The sequence below is a fragment of the Podarcis liolepis genome (genome assembly GCF_965112155.1).
Source record: "Podarcis liolepis genome assembly, chromosome: 15".
Lineage (NCBI taxonomy): Eukaryota > Metazoa > Chordata > Lepidosauria > Squamata > Lacertidae > Podarcis > Podarcis liolepis.
This window is the reverse complement of record NC_139566.1, coordinates 19,806,136-19,827,553: the sequence shown is the minus strand read 5'-3', so window position 1 is coordinate 19,827,553 and position 21,418 is coordinate 19,806,136. Positions and strand designations below refer to the sequence as shown.

The following is a 21,418-nucleotide window of genomic DNA, read 5'->3' as shown; positions in this document are numbered from 1 at the left end:
AATATGCATGCTGAACAGATGTCTCCAACTCCCTGAGGGCCCACACCCCATTCCCCCCTCCCCCTGCCTCCCTCTCCTTTCCTCCAGGCCCCCCCTCTCCTCCTGTCCCAGGGGCTTGCCCTTCTTTTCCCAGCCAATGGCATCCTTGCTCCTGGCTTTTAATATTTATGAGGGGGGGCACTGGAGCGGCCAATGGGAAGCCCGATGATGGACACAGCATGCGGCCAGGCTGGGTATATATAGTGGTTGGGGCAGGCATCCCCAGGTGCGCCCATGGTGTCAGTGCAGAGCACCTGGGCGTGTGGCGGATCAGGGGGCCCCCATGTGGCAGCCGCACCCCTGCCAGAAGGAGGCAGGTGCTGGGAGCACAAGGATGCAAACTTTCTTGCCTGCAGATGATGGGATGCATGAGTGGATCAAGGGATGAATGGAGTGGCCCGCTCTACCTGGATTCCCACTTGGATATTGCCTCTGAAGCGGAAAAAGCGCTCCAGGAAGAAGTGGTTTGGGAAGGAAAGGGTCTCCTTTGCTCAGGGGTAAGACTTCTCATGTGTCTTGGCCTGTGTGTGTGTGTTTTTTTTTACTGTGTGCGGTTTTTTGGAAATTAAAAAAGAAGGCCTGTTTGGAAGTTGGTTTTGCACATTTGTGGTACCCGGCTGAATGCTGTTGCCACAATCAGTAGGCAGAGAAAGAAAGAAAGAAAGAAAGAAAGAAAGAAAGAAAGAAAGAAAGAAAGAAAGAAAGGAAGGACACCTGGGGAAAACTGAAGGAAGTGGGGAAGAAAGGGAACCTTCTAGAGAGGAAAGGGGTTTTTTTGTTTTATTTTAACTGAAACTATAATCCCAAATATATATCTATCTTATCTAGCTATCTATTTATCTATCTATCTGTCCAACCTCACAAAATAATAGTGTGTGAAAAATAGTCTCCATTTAACAAAACAGGAGAAGAGATCCCATGGCTTATATGAACTACATCTGTTTGCTGACCCATTTCTATCATATCAAGAGCCTTGGTCAGTCATTCATTTATAGACCATGGTTCTTCTGCCTGTTACTTCCAATATCTAGGTCAGACAGGTGGATGGATGGACGGAAGCAAACCACTTTTATATAATAAATAATAATAATAATAATAATAATAATAATAATAATAATAATAATTTATTCATACCCCGCCGATCTGGCTGGGTTTCCCCAGCTACTCTGGGCAGCGCCCAACCGAATATTAAAACACAATACATAATTAAACATTAAAAACTTCCCTAAACTTCCCTATTACTGTCTTGATTCACGAACATTTCCCTCTCCGCATTTCGTGCTGTGAAGCAAATGAATTACATCCTGTTTTGTTTCTTTCTGGAACAGGATTGCCAAGTGACCAGCCTGGTCTGGTCTTGTTATGTTTTAGAGCAACATGTTCTGTAGACATCATTCATGTTCAACTGTTCACAACACAGGAGATAAACCTTGTTACCTGCTCGTGTCAGCAGATCAGGCAAAGGAGCTGAGGCTGGTGTTTTTCTTTTTTTAAAAAAAAGTTGGCAAACCTGCCAGAAGGGCGAGGCAAGTTTGTGTCTAAGAGTGGGTTGTCTTCATTTCCATGATATCCGTAAAGAATTGCAAGCCAAAGTTTTGTTAGAGGCAGATTCAGAGGAGCCATTGGATCTGGGTGGAGCACAAATAGTAATAGTAATGCCTCCCGTTTGACTGGGTTGCAGGGTGATATCCAAGGACAGAGGGGGTGGGGATGGGAGAGGGATGGGGCTGCCGGTCCCTTTCCTTCATCCCATGGATAAAGCAGAAAGGGCACTCAGACGGAGATTACCTGTCCACTTAATTCTAACTCCTGAAAGGCAGCCCAGATAGAGACGTCTTGCAATATTTCCCAAAGATGCACAGGCACAGACTTTGACTAGCCTTCAACTGGAGGACGGGGCTTCAGCATCAAATGAAAAAGCGCTCCGTGAGAATGAGCCTCTTCGCTCCCTTGCAGCCTGAGCCCACGGCATTTCCCAACATTAACGTGGGCAGAGAAGGACCTTTCCTATCTCTTCCTTCCATCCGAGATCCTTTTAAAACTGCACATGTGGGGGATTAAATCCAGCCTCTGCATGTGCTCTGAATGATGGGCTTTCTCCAGGAAGTTTGGAAGAACCCAGTGTGGCGCAAGGCAGCCCCTAAGGTACGCCAGTCTTCCTGAGGGTGTCCCCGCAAATTCTGCTCCTGCGCTTTCCATTTTTGAAGGGTAGCGGCTCAGTGGCAGAGCATCAAATCTGTACATAAGTTCACTTCCTGGCATCTCCAGGTAAGGCTGGGGGAAAACCCTATCTAAAACCCTGGAGAGTTGCTGCTAGTCAGTGCAGACAGTACTGAGCTGGAGGGAGTAATGGGCTAAGCTCAGCAGAAGGCAGTTTCCTATGGTCCTCTGAGGTGGGAAATGCCTGGTGCCCATCTATGTTTGAGCCTTGCCCTCCAGATGTGTGAGGATCTTGCGCTGGTGTTCTCCCACCTGACTCCAACTCTGTGAGAAGTTTGGCAAAGTTTTAAGTGTTGAATTCATGTGGTTTTGGCTTAACATCATTGTACATTTTAGATGTTGTTTCTTTAAATGAAGTGTCCCTTGCTAATGTTGGTTTTATTTTCATTTTTTTAATGCTAAACGTACGATCACACACCTTAGCAATCCTGAGAATTAATAACTAGATTCATTTAAACCAGCTTGGAGAATTTATCTCCGTCTTGAATCTTCCATAAGCAGAGCAAATGCCCTTCTCCCAAAAGCTGCCATGAGAACAGGACACAGTGAGAGTCGGGGCAAATCTCACAATATTTGGCTTTGATTGCACTTAGCCCAAAAACCTTGCATATACTTCCAGGTGCCACTCAGAGGAGCAGGCAGTAATAAAAAGGGCATTTGGTGCCTCTGAGCATATGTAGAGTGCCTTTCCTCCTTCCACACCCCCAGAAGACGGGTCCTTCAGTGTCATTTGCAGGGCAGTATCTGTGCCTCAGGGTGCTGTGTATCAGAAATTAAGCATGAGACTGTTCCTTTAGCTGCATTTGCTCCCCAAATACTGTGGCATTTTTTATCCATGTTCCCTCCAGCTTCCCCTTGTTTGACAACTTCACAGGGGCTTAATTTAGCCCTGGCTCAGCCTTGAAAGCTCGGTCCTGGGAGCTTTTCATGCCACGAAGGAGACATCTCTGAACTTGTGCAGTGTGATTCTGTAACCAAACCACCGACACACAGATCTGGGATTGGGGAGGCAACATCTGCCCCACAACATTCACTGATGAAATGAGGGGTCGGCTTGCCACACTCCAGTGCCCTGCTTCCCATCATCTCACACTGAAGGCTTCTCCCTTGCACTGTCCACTGATTTTGCAACAAACGATTGGTTTTTAAAGTCAGGGATGTGTCTTGTCAGAAGCTAAAAAGGAGCCTCACTCCAGCATGTGAAATAGCAGCACCTTGTGGCACCATCATGTTCACGATGGGTGTGCAACAGAGGGAAGGCATATCTCTCTCCCTTCTAGGGGTGAGCCCTGAAGACGAGTTGCGTACTAACAAGCTATTAGGAGCTCAGCCACCCCCAGAGGAACTCAAAAACCCGTTTTCCTTTCCTTATTCAAAACATGTTTTCATACACTGGTTCAGAACTCTGCTGTAGCTTCTGATAACTGGACGAAGTTTGGATAACCCAAAGTCACTAGCAAAACAACGGTGTATTGATACCCGGGGGGTTAGGCCAGGGGGAGGCAGGGAGTGGAACAAGAATGTTTTGCGCCACATGATGCTGTGTTGAAAAGTGCCCCTTTGTCAACTTTCAAAAATCAAGAGCCCTGCCGTGCTGGATCAGTGCAGGATCGATCCAGCATCTTGTTTCCAGCAGGTTAGTCAAAATGCTTCTTCTTGGGAACCCCACAAGCAGGACATGCCTGCCTTCCCATGCTATTTGCCCCCAGCACCTGACATCAAGAAGGTAGACTGCCTCAGAACTGAAGGTTCTGCCTCTGTATCATTATGATTGATAGATAGGCTTCTTTTCCTCTGTAAGTGTACCTTTGTTTTTGTTTTTTGTTTTGTTTTTAAAAAAGCATTGAATCCTATGACTATCACCCCATCCTGTAGCAGCAAATGCATCTTGGATTAATTGTGCATAGTATGGAGAAGTAATGTTTCAAAGAAAGTTGAGCCGTTTATTTTCCTCAATCCAAAAAATGTGGATTCATTACTGCTTAGGGTCTTGCTTCTCCTCTTGATCATGCAAAGTGTCATTTGAGCACAGACAGAGTGCCATTTTCTCCTCAAAGTAACCAACCAGATGCCTCAGCAAAGAGGGCCTTAAATGCAAGAGCACTCTTCTCACCTGGAGTCCCCAGCAACTGGGATTCAGAAATATTACTGTCTCCGACTGTGAAGGAAGAGCATAGCCATCATTGCTGGCAGCCACTGAGGGCCTTATCATCCACGAGGGTGCCTTTCCCTCCTTCCTAAGGAGGCTCCCAGGATGTGTCTTCAGGCAGACTTGAGGGCTGCCAGTTCCTCCCATTTTTTAAAAATTAAGCACTGAGGACTAGCAGGCTGATGAGCCCTACTTCCTTCCCGGCCATTGGGATAAGCTGGCTTTCGCATGCCCCAGGCACCAGATTTCTGCAACAGAAGGGCTCTTTTCCAGAGACAGGCGGGCTCTTCTCCTCCCTCCCGACCCTGCAGGCCTGTCTTCCCTCCTCTCCCATTCGCCACCTGTCACCTCTCAGGAGGGAACAGAGCAGGCAAGGGGCTTCCAAAGTCTGCCCCCCTCCCCCTCCCTCGGGGTCTTGGGATGGAGAGCACGCTGGCCTTCCTTCCCCCACAGGCAGCATGTAGGAGCATCTGCCAGAGAATTCCCTCTTTTCAGACTGAAGCCGTCTGTCACTCGCAGATATTCCCCCAACCTACCACATTCAGTCGCTCTCCCCGTTTTTCCATTCCCTCCCCCCCACTTTCTCTTTCACACTGCACTTTCTTTAATCCTCCCACCTGTTTCCTTTCATTCGCAACCTTTCCCCACACTCCTGGTTTCATGTTCACCTCTTCGATTGGTTTTACACAGAACTTACTTCGTTTTCTTTTAAAAACACAAACCTGGATCTCTCCCCCCCCCCCAATGTTCCCTCTCCTTTCTTGCTTTCTTTCCTTTGCAAATGATTCTGGACCAACCCCACCCCCGTTTCCTTCAGGTATCTATTGTGGGCGGAGGGACACCTTGCTCGGTTTAGCCTGCCTTCTAGAAGCATGTCCAGCTAATACTTTACGGGTGACAGGCTGCCACAGACTCTTTATAGACTCACACTATGAAATACTTGACAAACTCAGCTAGAGTGATTAGTTTAAATGAATGTATTTATTACAACTCCCACCTTTCCTCCGAGGAACTCAAGGTGGTTTACATATTTCTCCTCCTCCCCAATTTATCCTAACAACTACCCTGTGAGGTAAGTTAAACTAAGGAGTGGCTGGCCCAAAGGCGCTCAGTGAATTTCATTGCTGAGTGGGAATATTTATTATTATTAATATTATCATCATTATTATTATAATATATGGCAAAAGCTGCTCAACAGCGGAACAGATTCCCACAAGAAGTGGTGGAATCTCTTTCCTTGGATTTGGACTCTAACCACTACACCACACTAGGCTTGCCTGACTCCTTTTGCAGCCTCTTTTTCTACAGAATCCCATCTGAATAGCAATAAAAACCACAGGCTGTCTAAGCTACTGTCCCTGCAACCGTGTTGGCCTCCATCTGTGTCAGGACACAGTGAAGCGGCATGCACTTTTGTGGGTAAAGTCAAACGGTTGGAAAGTTGCAGCGCCTTCTGTCACTGTAGAGACCGATATGGGAGAGACATGATTTGTTGCAACTAGAGAGGATGAAGGCATCCAGTTGCGCTGCAGCATGTCGTTTCTTTTCTCTGCGCTCCTCCCAGCGGTCATTCCTCCTCTGGTCAGTGCTGTGGATGCACAATTTGACTGTCTCTAGGTGCTGTACCCCTAACTTCACATTATCCACTTTTTTGGTGGGAATTTGCAGGAAAGGTCTGAAGGATTCATTGCTGCTGCTGTTATTAGCAGTTGCTATTTTGCAATTTGCTATGAATTTGACGAAACTCCGGGAGGCAGTAGAAGACAGGAGTGCTTGGTGTGCTCTGGTCCATGGGGTCACGAAGAGTCGGATACGACTAATCAACTAAACAACAACTGCACAGTTATTTTATGGCTTGCACTTTTTGAAATAATAATAATTTTTAATTGCTTTTTTAAAAAAGTACAACAAAATCAATTGCAAATCCATATATAGAGATTACTCTGAATCTCAATACTTCCTCCCATCCCTTCCATGGGTCCTAATATCAACATTTACAACTGCATATCAATCCGTTATCTACTTTTTTTATCCATCTGAGTTATCCATAGTTTTTGTTACCTTACAAATGAGGTTAAAATCCCGCTAATGTTTTTATCTGCTTACAATGGTCTTCTAAGTAAGTTATAAAATTTCTCCGTTCTTTTTTAAAGTTCTTGTCTTCACGGCTTGTGCTATTTTATGGGTTCTTTGCATCTTCATTTGACTTCCTCGCAACCCGCCCTGTGGCCTGCGCAAACGCGGAGGTGCCCTGAACGCTCCTATTGTATTTTTAAAAACTTTTAGATATATTCATTTGCTCCATTTGCCTCCTTTCAACAGGTTAAGGACTCTTCTTTCTCGCTCTCCCTCCCTCGTCGGAAATCCCTTCTCGTCGGATGACTGGCTCTCTCCACAACTCAGCCCTGGCACAGATCCAGAGGGAAGACCAGCAACCTTTCTTTCTCTCATGGCCTAAGCGGGGGCCATCGCCCTGGAGCGCCCGCCACCCAAGTGTGCCATTTTGAGGTGGCCTCCTCAGCCGGGACCCTAAGCCCCACCCGTCCACCCCTTTGCCCCCCGACCCGCTCTAATTCGCCCTCCTTTCTCCCCCTTCCCTTGCCCCGCCTTGCCTTGGGCCATGATGCTCAATTCGGACCAGACCGAGCTGGACCTCCAGCCGACGCACTCCGAGACGGAGTCGGTCTTCAGCGACTGCGGAGGCCGAGGCCTCGCGGGAGAAGAAGCCGGCGGCGGCGGCCTGGGCTTGTGCAGCCAGTCCCGGGTAGCTGAGCCTGGCGACCCTCTGAAGAAAGACCTGCAGCACCTGAGCCGCGAGGAACGGCGGCGGCGGCGGCGCGCCACGGCCAAGTACCGGACGGCCCATGCCACGCGAGAGCGCATCCGCGTGGAGGCCTTCAACATGGCCTTCGCCGAGCTCCGCAAGCTGCTGCCCACGCTGCCCCCGGACAAGAAGCTCTCCAAGATCGAGATCCTGCGGCTCGCCATCTGCTACATCTCCTACCTGAACCACGTGCTGGACGTCTGAGAAGGGCCTGGCCTGGCCGGAGGAGCCCACACTCCTCCTCCTCCTCCTCTCCAACCTGCCTCTGCTTTCCTGCTTCACCTCCTCAGGGGAAAATATATGTATAGCTCGATCTCGATCCACTGCAGATATAGATAGGGGGGCAGCTGGTGGAGCCAGTCGGATGGACCTGCTCCTCCAGCTCTCTGCCTACAGATGCTAAAATTCTCCATCCTTAAATTCTCCAGGAATCCCACACCGGGGTGGCTGACATGGTGGTTAAACTGCCTTCCAGCTGCAGGCAAGGAAATGTGGGGTGCCTCAATACTTTGTGCCTGGAACATCTCCTTGCCCAGGTCTAAACCACCCTGGGGTATTGTTTGTTTACACACTCACTCTCACTCTCTCTCTACTCTTCTCTTTACACACAAGTGGGCCCACTAGAAAAATGTTATTATCATCATCATTATTTACATTTCCATCACCCTAAGGTCCCAGGAAAGCTCACAATATTAAAACACGTTTTAAAACAATCATAGTCACAGATAAATATATAAACCATAGTAGCGTTATTAGGCCAATCAAGCAAAATGTTACAAAACAGCGTGCAAACTTTGCCAGGACTCTTCATCAGGCTAAATGTCAACAGGGCAAAGGGGGCACAGGGAGAGAGCAAAAGTTTGCTGGTGATGAAGAGCTCTGGAGAACTCAAGCTTGCACACCTTTTTACAACATTTTTATATTGGGTTGCGGTCAATTTAGTTACACCTAGAGTAGACCCATAAAAATGAATGGGCAAGTCTGAGTGGGACTAACTTTGGATTCAACCCCAACACCCTAGTATGGATTTGGATTTCATAACTCATTTGTTTGTTTAAACGCAGTCTCAGTGGGCACATGTTCACTCAGTTGGCATGCTCACATACATGTGGAAAGGGGGCAATATTCTATCCGACTTTGGAGCATTCTTCACCACCACCCTCCAGGTTGTCACAGAGGTCTGAACACAGAAGCAAACTCAGAAATACAGATCCTTCTATGGTGCCAGCTTCATCAACAGTGTGTCGATAATAGCAGAAATCTGCACCTTTTCATCTGTGTGGTGCCTTCCCCACACATCCCCTCTCCCTAGGACAAAAAAAAACCACGTAAAGAATGTTCCTTTTTGGTTTATAGTGCCACATCCCTAAAAACTGGCATGGCGGACTATGCTGCAATAGGATTGGTTGAGGGCATCCCCACCACTACAGGACTGGGCTGGATTTATTTGTTTATTACATTACCTTTCCACCAAGGAGCTCAGGGCTATGAACAAAGCACATTCTTCTCAAAGAATTCTGGATATTGTAGTTTATTAAGGGTTGCTAGGAGTTGTAACTCCTTGAGGGATAAACTACAGTGCCCAGAATTCTTTGAGGGAGAGAATGTGCTTTAAAAGTATAGTGTGTACACACTTAGGGCAGTACACACTGTTCCCCACATTTTATCCTCGCAGCAACCCTCTGAGGTAGGTTAGGCTGAGACACAGTGATTAGGCCACCCAGGGGGCTTCGTGGCTGAGTCTGAATTAGAACCCAAGTCTCTATGGTCCTAGTTGGACATTCTAACCATTCCACTCCACTGCCTCTGAATGGAAATCATGTATTTATTTATTTCTATCCTAGCCTCCCTCCCAAAGGAACCCAGAGCAGGAACAAAGCAGGAACATATACCAAACTACATTTTCCAAGGCAGCCGCTCACCACCACAGAGTGCAGATCTGATGGATTGCTTTGTATGTCATTTGTTTGTCTTTCTCAACTTCATCCTCCACCCCTGCTATGTTTTAGACTATGACTCCCATCTGCACCCACCAGATGCTGCTGGACTACAAGTCCCATAGGCCCCAGCCAATCACAACTGTAATCCAAAACATTTGGAGGTTAAGGAAAGTTGGTTTGTGGTCATCCTGCCAGAGCAAGAAGAATGTTACCACTGGGGTTGCTAGGTCAGGAGCATCCCAGGCCCTGAGACTCCAGGGGCAACCTCTGGAGACGGAGGTTAATTGGGAGCAACTGTCTTGGTGCTGGATGGATGACCTAGGAGGACCCATTCCTGATATCCAGAGTAAGGACTCATTTATACTTTTCACAATCTACTCTCCTTTTCCTACTTTTACTCTCTTTAGGGCATCCAGATGCTATAGAGGGTCAGGCTTCTATATTATTAATAATTTCATAACAGGGTTTTGTTTGTTTGTTTGTTTGTTTGTTTGTTCATCAGAGCTGCAGCTTGTCAGTCACATCTGAGAAGAGCTGAGCTTCCTATGCACCGACGAACAGCAAAGATCCCTGTTCTCCTTTGTATCAGGTCACTGCCCCTCTTTTGTTTTCCAAATCACAAGACACAACATAGTGGTACCGCTGGCGTAAGTCTAGCCCGTCCAGCTCAGAATACTGTCTTAACTAGCCTTCTCAAAACTAGTGCCCTTCCAGAGGTTTTGGACTTCTGTCTCCCATCAGTCCTGGCTGGCATGGCCAACGCCCAGGAATGATGGGCGTTGGAGTTTTGAGGCCACTACTAGGTTGGGGAAGGCTGGTTCCAAATAGTCCAACAGCAGCTTTCCAGGGTTTCAGATGAGGGTCTTTCATACCCTCCAACATTTCTCCGGTGAAAATAGGGACGTCCCATTCCATAATGATAATTTTTGCTATTTATAAATACACATATTTATATCTTACACATCTTACTAGGTCACCCCAGCCATTCTGGGCAGCTTCCAACATATATAAAAACATAATAAAACATTAAACATTTTTTAAAAAAACTTCCCTATACAGGATTGCCTTCAGGTGGCTTGGGGGTCGGAAAACTCCATACCCTCCAACATTTCTCCAATGAAAATAGGGACATCCCAAGGAAAAGCGGGACGTTCTGGGGTCAAATCAGAAACCAGGACAGTTTAAATCAAGGAAGTACCTGGGAAAATAGGGACACTTGGAGGGTCTGGTCTTTTCCTTCCCTGTGCTTGAGGGAAGGAGATGCTGGAGATTGATGCCGAGATTGTGCTTGACTCCTGAGCAGCAGCCCTTCCTCTTTGGGTGCTGCATGACCCACTTGTGTTTCTCGAACCATCACCAGAAGACCAATGATCCAGACCAGCATTGTTTCTAAGAAGGACCTGCAAATGGTCCTTCCACCACCCCACACACCAGGAAGCTTAGATGCTGGACACAGAGGTGATGGACTTCCCCTGCATCTGGTGTGACCCGGGCCCAGTCTACTGCCTCTAGAAATGGGATGTTCTGTTGAGCTGTTGTAGCCCACCCTAGTCCCTTTGCACAATACTCAGAAAAGCTTGGGAGCTTCTGACTTTTCTCAGAACGTGATTTGGCTCCTGGTTCGGAAGGAGACACGGACAAGTGCCAGGGCTGGAGAGGATGGAAGCCCCTTCTCATGTCTTGAACAACGTCTGCGTGCCACAACCAGCATTCCTTTATTATTTATTTATTTGATGTATTTATTTTTTAAGATGTTATTTATTTGCAGTGTTTATGCACTTTTTTGGAAGGGAAAGAACTTGGGAGGAGGAGGGGGGCTGGGGAAACCTTGTTTATGGTGTGTCTTTATATAAGTGTGTGTGTGTATTTATATGTGTGTCTGTTATTTGGTTTAGAACAGACAAGAGATGATGATTATTAATTATCATTATTATTGGTTTTGTAAGCAGAAGGGAAGATATTAAATTCTTCCATTCAGATAAGAATGATCTGGTGGAGAAAGGAGGGGGAAATTAATGATGTGTCCATTTCTTTCTTTAAATAAATTAAAATAAAAATCCCCGCCTCATGTGGCCTTGGGTGGCAGCTGGGTAATTTCACGAGCGGTAATTGATGGTCACGGACTCCGCCTGTTAGGATCAGCCTAATCAAATCTTACGCTCCAAAGCATGAAATGATCACAGTGGGGTGGAAGGCTGGAGGATTACTGCTGGAGGGGCCTCCCCCTTCTTAAGCCCCCCCCCCAGTCAGTGGGAAGGCTGAATGTTTGGTTCACTGCCCCAGTACATCATAGGCATTGGGTGGGCCAGTCCTACCATTAGGTGGACACACAGGTGACAGACATGGGTGGGGTGGGGGGCATAAAAAGGGCATTATTATGAACTGAGTCAGCCAGATTTTTTACTAAAGCCACAAAATGTTTGGCCATCTCAGGGATGGGTGTTCAAATTATCCCAACACACAGTGATGCACAGAAGGATCAAAGGTTGGGTCTCAGCCTCAGGCCTGTCACCAGGATGTGCATCTCAAGCAGCAAGACTGAAGCTACATCCACACCATACAATTAAAGCACTCAGATACCACTTTGAACAGTCATAGGGAGCTGTAGTTTGTTAAGGGTGCTGAGAGTTGTTAGAAGATACTGTCAGGTGTGGGTGCCAGGAGCAGGTTAGCATAACTCACATGGCATTAGTGAACTCCTTCTTCAAAGAAACAAGACTGCTCAGGAGGCCAAGCCTGGAGAGCACATCTCTTTCTGGTAGATCTTGCCCCAATGAGGCAGATGCCACCTTCCCACAGCTCCCTAAGTCTCCTCCTCCCCCGGTTCCTTCCCAAGCAATCTGAAGCTCCTGTTGTCTTGCTTGTCTTTGCTCCACACTCTTCACACCTCTTTGGGTTCTGGGAGACCAGCAGGTAGGGCACCCTCTGGCGGCTTCAGCAGCCTGCCTCCTCTCCAGCCTCCACTTCTGCCTCTGATTCTGGACTGCTCTCAGCCAGACTCTTCCTGCTCACCAAACCCTGTTACCTCTTCAGCTCCTGACACCTCTTCCCAGTCTGCTGCCTCTTCTTCCTCATCGTCATCCCACCACCAATGGTGGGATATATTTAGCTGAGGGTTGTGCTGCAAAATCCAGAGGGGCACATGACCTCAAGGATATCTGTTCCAATTCATACAGTGGTGCCCCGCAAGACGAATGCCTCGCAAGACGAAAAACTCGCTAGACGAAAGAGTTTTCCGTTTTTTGAGTCGTTCCGCAAGACGAATTTCCCTATGGGCTTGCTTCGCAAGACGAAATGTCTTGCGAGTTCTTGTGAGTTTGTTTCCTTTTTCTTAAAGCCGCTAAGCCATTAATAGCTGCTAAGCCGTTAATAGCCACTAAGCCGCTAATAGCTGCTAAGCCGCTAAGCCGCTAATAGCCGTGCTTCGCAAGACGAAAAAACCGCAAGACGAAGAGACTTGCGGAACGGATTAATTTCGTCTTGCGAGGCACCACTGTACATTAGTCTGTTGGGAAGGTGGAAATTAGGACCGTTTAAAAATGCAGATCAAATCGCCAGGCTTGCTTTCCTAAGGTGGCGCTTCTAAATTCTGGGTGCCTTCCTTAAAAATACGCCCTGCCTGTACTTCTGACAACTGGGAAACTCAGAAAGCCAGAAAAACGAAGAGGGTCTCAGGCAAATTCATATAGAAAGAGGCAATTCTTGAGATACTCTGACCTCAGGCCTTTCAAGACTGTAACAGGACAAAACTGCAGCCTTGACTTGATCCTGTAAACGATTGCCAACCGATGGTGATGGCAATATTGAAGTATTATGTTCTGTCCTGCATGCTCCAGTTTAAACCCTGGCCGTTGCATTTTGAATCAACCTGATGTTTCTGAGCTGTCTTCAAGGCCACTCCCATTTAAAGTGCACTACGGTAATCAAACCACAAAGTAAATAAGGCGTCAGCGATTGAGGCCTGGTCCCAATGCTTGAAGAAGTGCCACAGGAAAAAGATGTGGCCTGATTCCTTCCCACATAGAACACTAGGTCGTGACAACCTAGAGATGGGGTTATCTCACAACCCTGGAATCAGCCAAAGCAAGAGGGAATTAATTCCCCTTTGAGGGAAATTTACTAGACCCTGGACCTGGGACTGGCAGCTTGGGACTTTCGTAAGAGGGTTCTGAATTGCCTCACCCACTACAGTTGGTTCTCCATCCTTTGCTGGAGAAGGCAGAAGCGCACAACCCCATGCTATGGTACAGTATGGTTTCCAAGATAAAGTACCACCCCTTTAAATTCCCTGCCACTCTGCTAGGGAGTGAGACTCTGGCAGTCCTCCTCAGACCCTGCTTCTTTTAGAGGGGGTGGACGGGTAAGAAGGCTCAGTAGAGGTTAAAATTTTGCCAGGTCAGTATTTCTTATTTGTCCTGGGACTTTCCTGACCTGCAGTTGCTCAGTGGCAGAGCAGAAGGTCCTAGGCTACATCCCCCAGTAGCAACTCCAGTGTCAGGGCTGACAAAATCCCTCTGCCTATGACAGGCCTTGGATTGCTGTGGCAATTTGTCCAGAACTGGGCTGTGCAAACCAGTGGCACGACACAGTATAAATTAGATCAGACCCCTGACTTGGAAACCCTCACCCACAACCATAGAACTGTTTCCTGCTTCATACATGATCAACATTAATGTAGGTTCTCATCCTGGCCAGACCTTTATTGACACCACCATGTTAGTATGGAAAGGAGCCCCGTCATTGACCACTCTCCTCCTGGACGTTGCTGTTTAACATTTCAATTGTGCGGTAAATCAAAGCCTACAATATCCAAGTTGTCATTAATATCCCTCTTTTGCAGGGTATCTTCTTCTTTGGCGATCACTCGTAGCCGAGTAAGATTTTCTTCCATAAACACAGTTTTAAAAGTAACTGTGGAGGCCAATTCTGGATCCACACGTCCTTTCACAGTGGGGACATAGGTTTCTGGGCGGGAGTTGATCATGGTGAGGGTTTGCCAAGCGTGCCTTCCTCTTAGAGCGTTTTCCCCTTTTCTCCTGAGTTCGAGCATCTTCAAAACCCATGACACCTTTGATAAAGGCTCTTCTCCAATTGGAGCGCTCACAGGCCAGTGTTTTCCAGTTGTTGGTGTTCATACTACATTTTTTTAGATTTGCCTTGAGAGAGTCTTTAAACCTCTTTTGTTGACCACCAGCATTACGCTTGCCATTTTTAAGTTTGCAGGTTATGGGGCAGACTTAACTCAAGTCTTGCTTCCTGTTTTCAGTCTCTCTCTCTCTCTCTCTCTCTCTCTCTCCCCCCCCCCCCCCGCCTCATGTCTTCCCAAGAAAGCAGACACAGAGCCTGGCAGCAAATTCTGTTTTCCTTTCTGCCTCAGAACATGTGGGGTTCCCCAAGGAGAGGATGGGAGGCCGGTTGCAGGTGTTCACAAGTTGCTCCAAATTTCTTCGGATAATCGATTGGATTCGGCTGAATCTCTGCCCGCTGGGGACACATTTGTGGGGGGAATGGACATGCAAAGGCAACGGCAGGAGCGTGACAGTTCCATCCCTGCTGAGTCCTAATTCAGAGTAGTCTTTGACTCTTTCTTCTTCCTCAGGGTGAAGAAAATGGAGAGGCTTCGTGACTGCTTGGCCCAGGCCCCAAACGATGGAGCAAGATGCAGAATGCTGAAAGGGAGCAAATATAGGGGAGCAATTTGATTCAGTTCACATTATTATTATTATTATTATTATTATTATTATTACTTATTAATCATCTTCCAAACAACAGTCTTAAGGCGATTTATGCATAAGGTAGTTTAAAACACTGAAAAGCACAAAAACAGCAAATAGATTTAAAACAACACGAAAAACATACAAAGTAGACACTCGTGCTATTTATCCTGCAAGGAAAGCCTGTAGGAACAGAAATGTCTTCAACTGTTTCCTGAAAGTAAATATATTATTATTATTATTATTATTATTATTATTATTATTATTATTATCAATTTATATAGCTCCTTTTATCAAGAAATTTCAGGGCGGTGTACAACATTAGAAAGTGGGCGTTCATTTCTCAATTGGAATACTGTTCCACATGGGCAGCTGCACTAAAACCCTTCTCTGACTTACTGCCGAGGGGGATTTGATATCTTAGGAACTTGCAGGAGTCAGGAGAAACCTTTCCACAGATCACAGCAATGCAGTAGGTGTATAAGGGATAAGGCGGTCTCTCAAGTAACCTGGTCCTGAGCTGCTTAGGGTCTTGTATGTTAGGACTAGCACCTTAACTTGGCCCAGCAGGAAACATTTAAAGGTGAATCTAGTAAATTTGTATTTTCTGAAACATTATGAGAACTGAAACACAGCCATATTTTGCGATATACGGTAGTTATCCGACCAGCGTTTACAAAAATGCATTCTATTAGGGGAAACTGTGCATGAAAATTAATATAATAGTGAAAATAACAAGCAAAAATTTGTTACGTTGCGGGAAATTGCTTGCAAAACTGTGGCCGTTGGTCAAAAATGTGCTGTGCCAAAGACTTGAGGGAAAACGTGCATTGTGAGAAGGGATCTGAAAGAAGTGGGGAAGGTGGACCACAGAGGTATACTAGGAGGCAGTTCTGGGTCTTCTGAAGGTGTAGGAGGGCTTTAGATGAAGGATGAGGCTGTCTGGACCAATAGATAGATGGATAGATGATAGATATTTATTCTGTCCAACTGCCTGCATTTTTGGACTTCCCTTTGGATGTGGCTATGAGGACTGGTATGACAAGCTCCTCCTCCTCATAACTGATCACTACAGCCCTGCTTCTGAGCACCTTCACTCTGCGAAGATTTAGAATTAAGGATCCGGGGTCTCTCTTCCTGGCAGATGGTGGGCACTCATCTGAGCCCCAGCACCTCCTCCTGCATCACAACTAAAAATGGTGTTCTACCACTGACTAGTTCTCCCTCCCACCGCACAGTAGCACCATCTTGTTGCACCCCACCACCCCCCAACAGCCCTGACCCAGCTCCTGCCTCCGTAGGCTAAAGAGCTGTGAGGGCTTCTGATTTACGGCCGTGGAAACAGCTGCTCCCCTGTTTATTATGGATTCGTGCGCTTTTCCCCAGTGAGACCAGAGGAGAACTGAGCGAGGCTCGAGAGGACATGCCTGGACATGCTTTAATGAAGAGGAAGTGGGGGGGGGCAGCTTGTGGTTGTGGGTCACACGTGGGCAGGCAACTCTTGAGTCAGGAGGGCAAGCTTTGGAGCAGTTGGTGTCATCAACTCGTTGCGTTTTTTTTTTATTTGAAAATGGTGCTTCCCACCTTTTTTGCAGTTTTAGAGTTCATTGAGAAAGAACAAAGCATACAAGAAAAGCAACACAAAAAGAAGCAGAGCATCACGCCCTCTAAGTCACTAAGGGCTCTGCTGCACCAGGAGATTTTACAACCACATGGGAGCCTTTTTTGACCTGTATGAACACTCACATGATGAATTGCCTTGTTTTCTTTGGCCCTTTGTCTCCTTCTGGTGCCCTTCCATTTTTTTCCTCCCTTTTTTATTAGCATTAGTTGCTGGTACCCTTATAGTAGTTTTGCTTCCTAATGGTTTTGTATTATATGAGTTCATATGGGTTTGTGTGTTTTTTTGCGCTTTTTATATGTAATGTACATGTTATATGATTCTTTTTTTAAAAAAATCCCTTAAAAACTAGATAAAAGGGGGCACAGCAGGTTCATAGTGTCAGATCGATTATATCACAACGTTTTAAGATAACTAAATTTTACAGCACAGATCAGATAAAGAATTTCACACACCTGAATTGGAAATATACAAAATGAAGTCCCACCAGACTGCACCTTTGGAAACACGTAGCTTGTGTGTTATTTTTTTTCTGTGGTAGCCAAGTCTAAATGTTTTTGTACCACAAGGAAAGCTGTAGGCATACCACCTGATGTTAATTGATCACAAGACAAGTTGACACTTGCATAAAAATGCAAAGGGGAGGAAAAGCCACAATAAATTGTCAGAATACAGAGTTCAGTTAAAATCAGTCAACGTAATTCAGAGACGGAATACATGCTAGGCGCTAGGAATGCGGGAGACAACTTCAGAACGGAGGGAGAAATTTGCTTCGCTTCACATTTTGACACAACTCTACCTTATTTGCACGTCCAAAAACAATATGCAGATTAAAATGCAGCTCTCCTTTCAAATCTGCACAAATCTGATTTTCCCCAATGTGTATAACGTGCACCACAGTACACATATCTGGGGAAACTGAGCATAAAATATGAATGTCAGTGCATGATATTAGGAGAAATGGTTTGCGACATTTTTCTTTTAGGCAAAAATTTGTACAAACGTGTGTTTCGAAGAACTGCACACTAAAATATTGGTGAATTTTTGTATGGACTTCAAGAAAAATTGCAAACAGATGTAGAAATGAATTTAAGATGGGGGGGGGATTAGAAACAAACCACATTCACACCATATATTTAGAGCACAATAATACCCCTTTAAATGAGTCATAGCTTCCCTCGAAGGTTTATGGGAACTGTGGTTTGTTAAGGGTGCTGAGAGTTGTTTGGCGAAACTCGTTCCCCTGACAGAGCTACAATTCCCAGAGTTTCCTGTGAGAGTTTGACTGTTAATCCCGAGGGGAATAGGGGTCTCCTAACAACTCTCAGCACCCTGTACAAACTACAGCTCCCAGAATTCTTTGGGGGAAGCCTTGACTGTTTAAAGGGGTTTCACAGTGCTTTAAATGTAATGTGTGAATGTAGCCTGACATTATCCTCGAAGGCCAAGCCTCTCTCACACTAGGAGGACAGAAGTTTGGATCTCCAGAAGGGGGGCAAACAGGACAGGCTAAACTGCCACTGGCTCCCCTTCTTCGCTTGGGCCATGCAGCTCATGCCTGACTCATACGTCAATCAACACAAGATACTATCACCAAAGCAACTATCTGTAAACAAACACTTAAAGTCCATAAAAATGGCAAAGGTAGTTTGTTTCCCAAATAGGTTTTATCTTAAACAATAGCAAACACAGTAAATAAAGAGTCCACTTGTGATATACCAGTGGTTCAGTGCTCACACTTCGTTCTGGTAATCCGACATTTCGTTGCTAAAGAGCTTAGTCATCGAGCTTTGTAGTAAATAATATACAGTCGTACCTTGGTTGACGAATGTCTTGCGAGTCAAACGTTTTGGCTCCCAAACACCGCAAACCCAAAAGTGAGTGTTCCGGTTTGCTGACATTCTTTGGAACCCGAACGTCCGGCGCGGCTTCCGATTGGCTGCAGGAGCTTCCCGCAGCCAATCGGAAGCCACACCTTGATTTCCGAATGTTTTGCAAGTTGAACGGACTCCTGGAACAGATTTTGTTCGACTTTCAAGGAACAACTGTACAAGAGAAGACAGTATGTAAACGACTGAAAGCAGGGGTATATCTGTCCCCGTCTGCGTGTTTCCATCGGGAGGAGCATAGAAAGAGGATGATGCCCTTCAGTTTGTGAAGCAGGTTCCTAAAAACCATATTAGGGCAATATCTTTATGAGCCCAACTGAAGTGTCCTCACAAAACATTCTGGGTGACCTAATAAAAACCTTGCCCTCATACAGATTTTGATTTCTGCCCCATATAGATGTACACCATTACCTTTTATTTAAAAGCCCACTGAAATAAATAGTGTCTACTGCCCACAAAAAGGGGAGCTGTGATCAGGGCTGGGTGTAGGGATGAATCAGTCCATTTCCAGTCACACATGCCCCAAATTAGCCCATACCGTCGGCCAGGGCTCAGAGGCCTGCCTGCAGCCCCAAAGTCAAGTACAACTTAATGTCCCAAGTGCTGTTGCATTTGAACAGCAACAATCATCATCATTAATAATAATTAAATAGTTCAGTCACAGGGCCCTTTTGGAAGGCCTCAAGAGACTCGGCAGAAGGCTTAGATGAGGCTGGCCTTGTCACTATGGCCTCCTCTGCTCCCCTTGCCGCCTCTTGCGTGTGTATTTTGGGGGGTGGAGGTTGCCGAGGCAGCCTGACGGGAGCCCAGACAAATTAATCACGTTATGAAAGTGTGAACATTCTGTCGCTTTCTCCAGCCCGTCTGCAGCGCCCATTGTTACACGCCTGCCAGCCAATCCCACGACATATGGACCCCATTGTTGCCTCACACGAGGCAACAACCCGCACCGGCCTTGTGGTCCCCCTTGACAGATTGGACTTCCTTCTCCTCCTCCTCCTTTAATCTCTCTCTCACTCCTTTGTGCTCAGCTTCAGGTAGACTTAACAGACCAAGTCAGCTTCCGTAGCTTGCAAGGCCTTCTTCACAACATTTTTTTTTTTATTTTCATCACCAGAGTCCTGTCAGGAGGAGTATCCTTTTGACACAAGTGCATGTTGTTTTCTGTCTAGAAAGCAGGCCGTAATGCACGCAAGGACCCCACATGCATGCACATGTTAGGTTACTGTGACTCCTGGCAAGTTCTGAGCACATGTACAGGCGATAATAATCATCACATGCATATAGACAGGAAACAATAGCCACACAGGATTGAGGCCCTTTCTTCAAAGCACACACGGAATGGCTAACAAAGTGGCTGTAGCATCAGTTTTCAGCTTCTGTCACAATTAACCTACTAGTGCTTTAGGTGTTTCTGCACACTGGAATCTGTCTTACAGGAAGCAGATGTGGGATTTTTTTTTTAATGCATTAACAGAACCCCCAAATGAGCCTTCCTTAGTAGTATTTTGGGGAGATTGGATATTCTGGCTATACCCCCTCTTGGTAGACTGAGCCCCCTAACTGGGGCATTTCCATCATTGCATTTCTATTTCAGCCTTCCTACAGTGAACACAGGGTCCTGTCCCTCCCTCACCCATTTTATCTAGTGATGCAGCCCGAGAAAGAGAATGACTGGCTTAATATCACCCACTGAACTTGGCTTAGTGGGATCCCCACCCCCTACACTACCCTGTTCCGGTTATATTTTCTCACCTTCTTAAGAGTGCTGCCCTCACAGTATGACATTTGGGATGTGCTATGTCAATATGAAGTGATGGCCACCAACTTGCATGCCTTTAAAAGAGGACTAGACAAAATTCATGGAAAATAAGGCTAGCAACTGCCTTGCCGGGAATCACAAGTGGGGAGAATTGCTGTCGCACACAGGTCCTGCTTGCGGCCTTCCCAGAGGCATCTGTTTAACCACAGTGTGCTGGACTATATGGGCCTTTGGCCTGATCCAGCAGTGTTCTTCTTATGTTCTTCACTGCTTACCTTAATATTTTCCAAAGAAAGCCTCCATTTATTTCTGCCAGTAGCAAAATCTTGCACCCAGGGCCATGCGACCCAGTAAAGTCTATGTTCTTGCACCAACTGGTCTGTTTCTTTCTGTCTAGTGGCACTGTTCCTCTTTGGATTTTTAAAATAAGCAATTCCACCAACTTCAACGGGAGTTACTCCAGAGTAAGCTTGCATAAGTTTACAGCCACCGTAGCACTATTCTGGAGTGAAAGGGAGGCGTAAGAGATGGCACCTCCCATTTTGACCAAAGGCTGCAATTGTGTACACGCTTACCCCTGAGCAAACATGCATCTGATCAAACTGTGTGCGTTGGTTCGATTAACCGTGCTTAGGTTTTAAATGACATGGCGATGGGCAGTTTCCAAACACCCTCTTGTTTCTGAAGCCAGCAGAGGCAAGGCATCAAGGAGCTGATGAATGCAGGAAACAGGAAACAGAAAAGCACCTTCTGTGGTGGTTAAGGGGTGCTGGTGTTTAGCAGTGAGCCTCAGTGTGAGGCCAGGAATGCGAGGGGGACACCAGTGCCCTGGTTTTCATCTTAAGAATGGAACTAAGGAAGCTGACTCATACCCAGTCTGTCCATTGGTCTATCTAGCTCGGTATTATCTACACAGACTGGTAGCAGCTCACCAGGATTTCAGGCGTGAATGTGTAGGGACTCTCTGCATGCAAAGCACTTAACAATGTCCCTTCCCCTAATAGGTGACGATCATCTCCCACACTCCACTTTCGGGGGTCAGCTTTCTTTTCAGCACACCCAGGAATATATATATATATTACGATCCAGCCCTTTTCTTGATTGTGTATTGAGGTCCCATGTCCCCCCCACCCCCTTCCCTAAGGTGTAAATAACTAGACACAACACAAGATATTGGTTTGGGATCAAATAAGGCCACAACTTTATTGGTTACAGATGTGAGGTTTGACCATAGGCATTGGGGTAAGCAACTGTGCATGT

At 46.3% G+C, this 21,418-nt stretch overlaps 1 protein-coding gene across 1 annotated transcript; it reads left to right on the top strand.

Moving 5' to 3' along the window:
• The first annotated feature begins 7,017 nt into the window (after positions 1–7,017).
• On the top strand, positions 7,018–8,438 carry NHLH1 (nescient helix-loop-helix 1). The gene has a single exon (XM_083478390.1). The coding sequence runs from the start codon at positions 7,029–7,031 to the stop codon at positions 7,434–7,436; it is 408 nt and encodes a 135-aa protein (XP_083334516.1). The 5' UTR covers positions 7,018–7,028; the 3' UTR covers positions 7,437–8,438.
• The last annotated feature ends 12,980 nt before the right edge of the window (positions 8,439–21,418 follow it).

What these genes read in the sequence shown, in the direction of transcription:
- NHLH1 (XM_083478390.1), top strand. Translation starts at nt 7,029, where the DNA reads ATGATGCTCAATTCGGACCAGACCGAGCTGGACCTCCAGCCGACGCAC.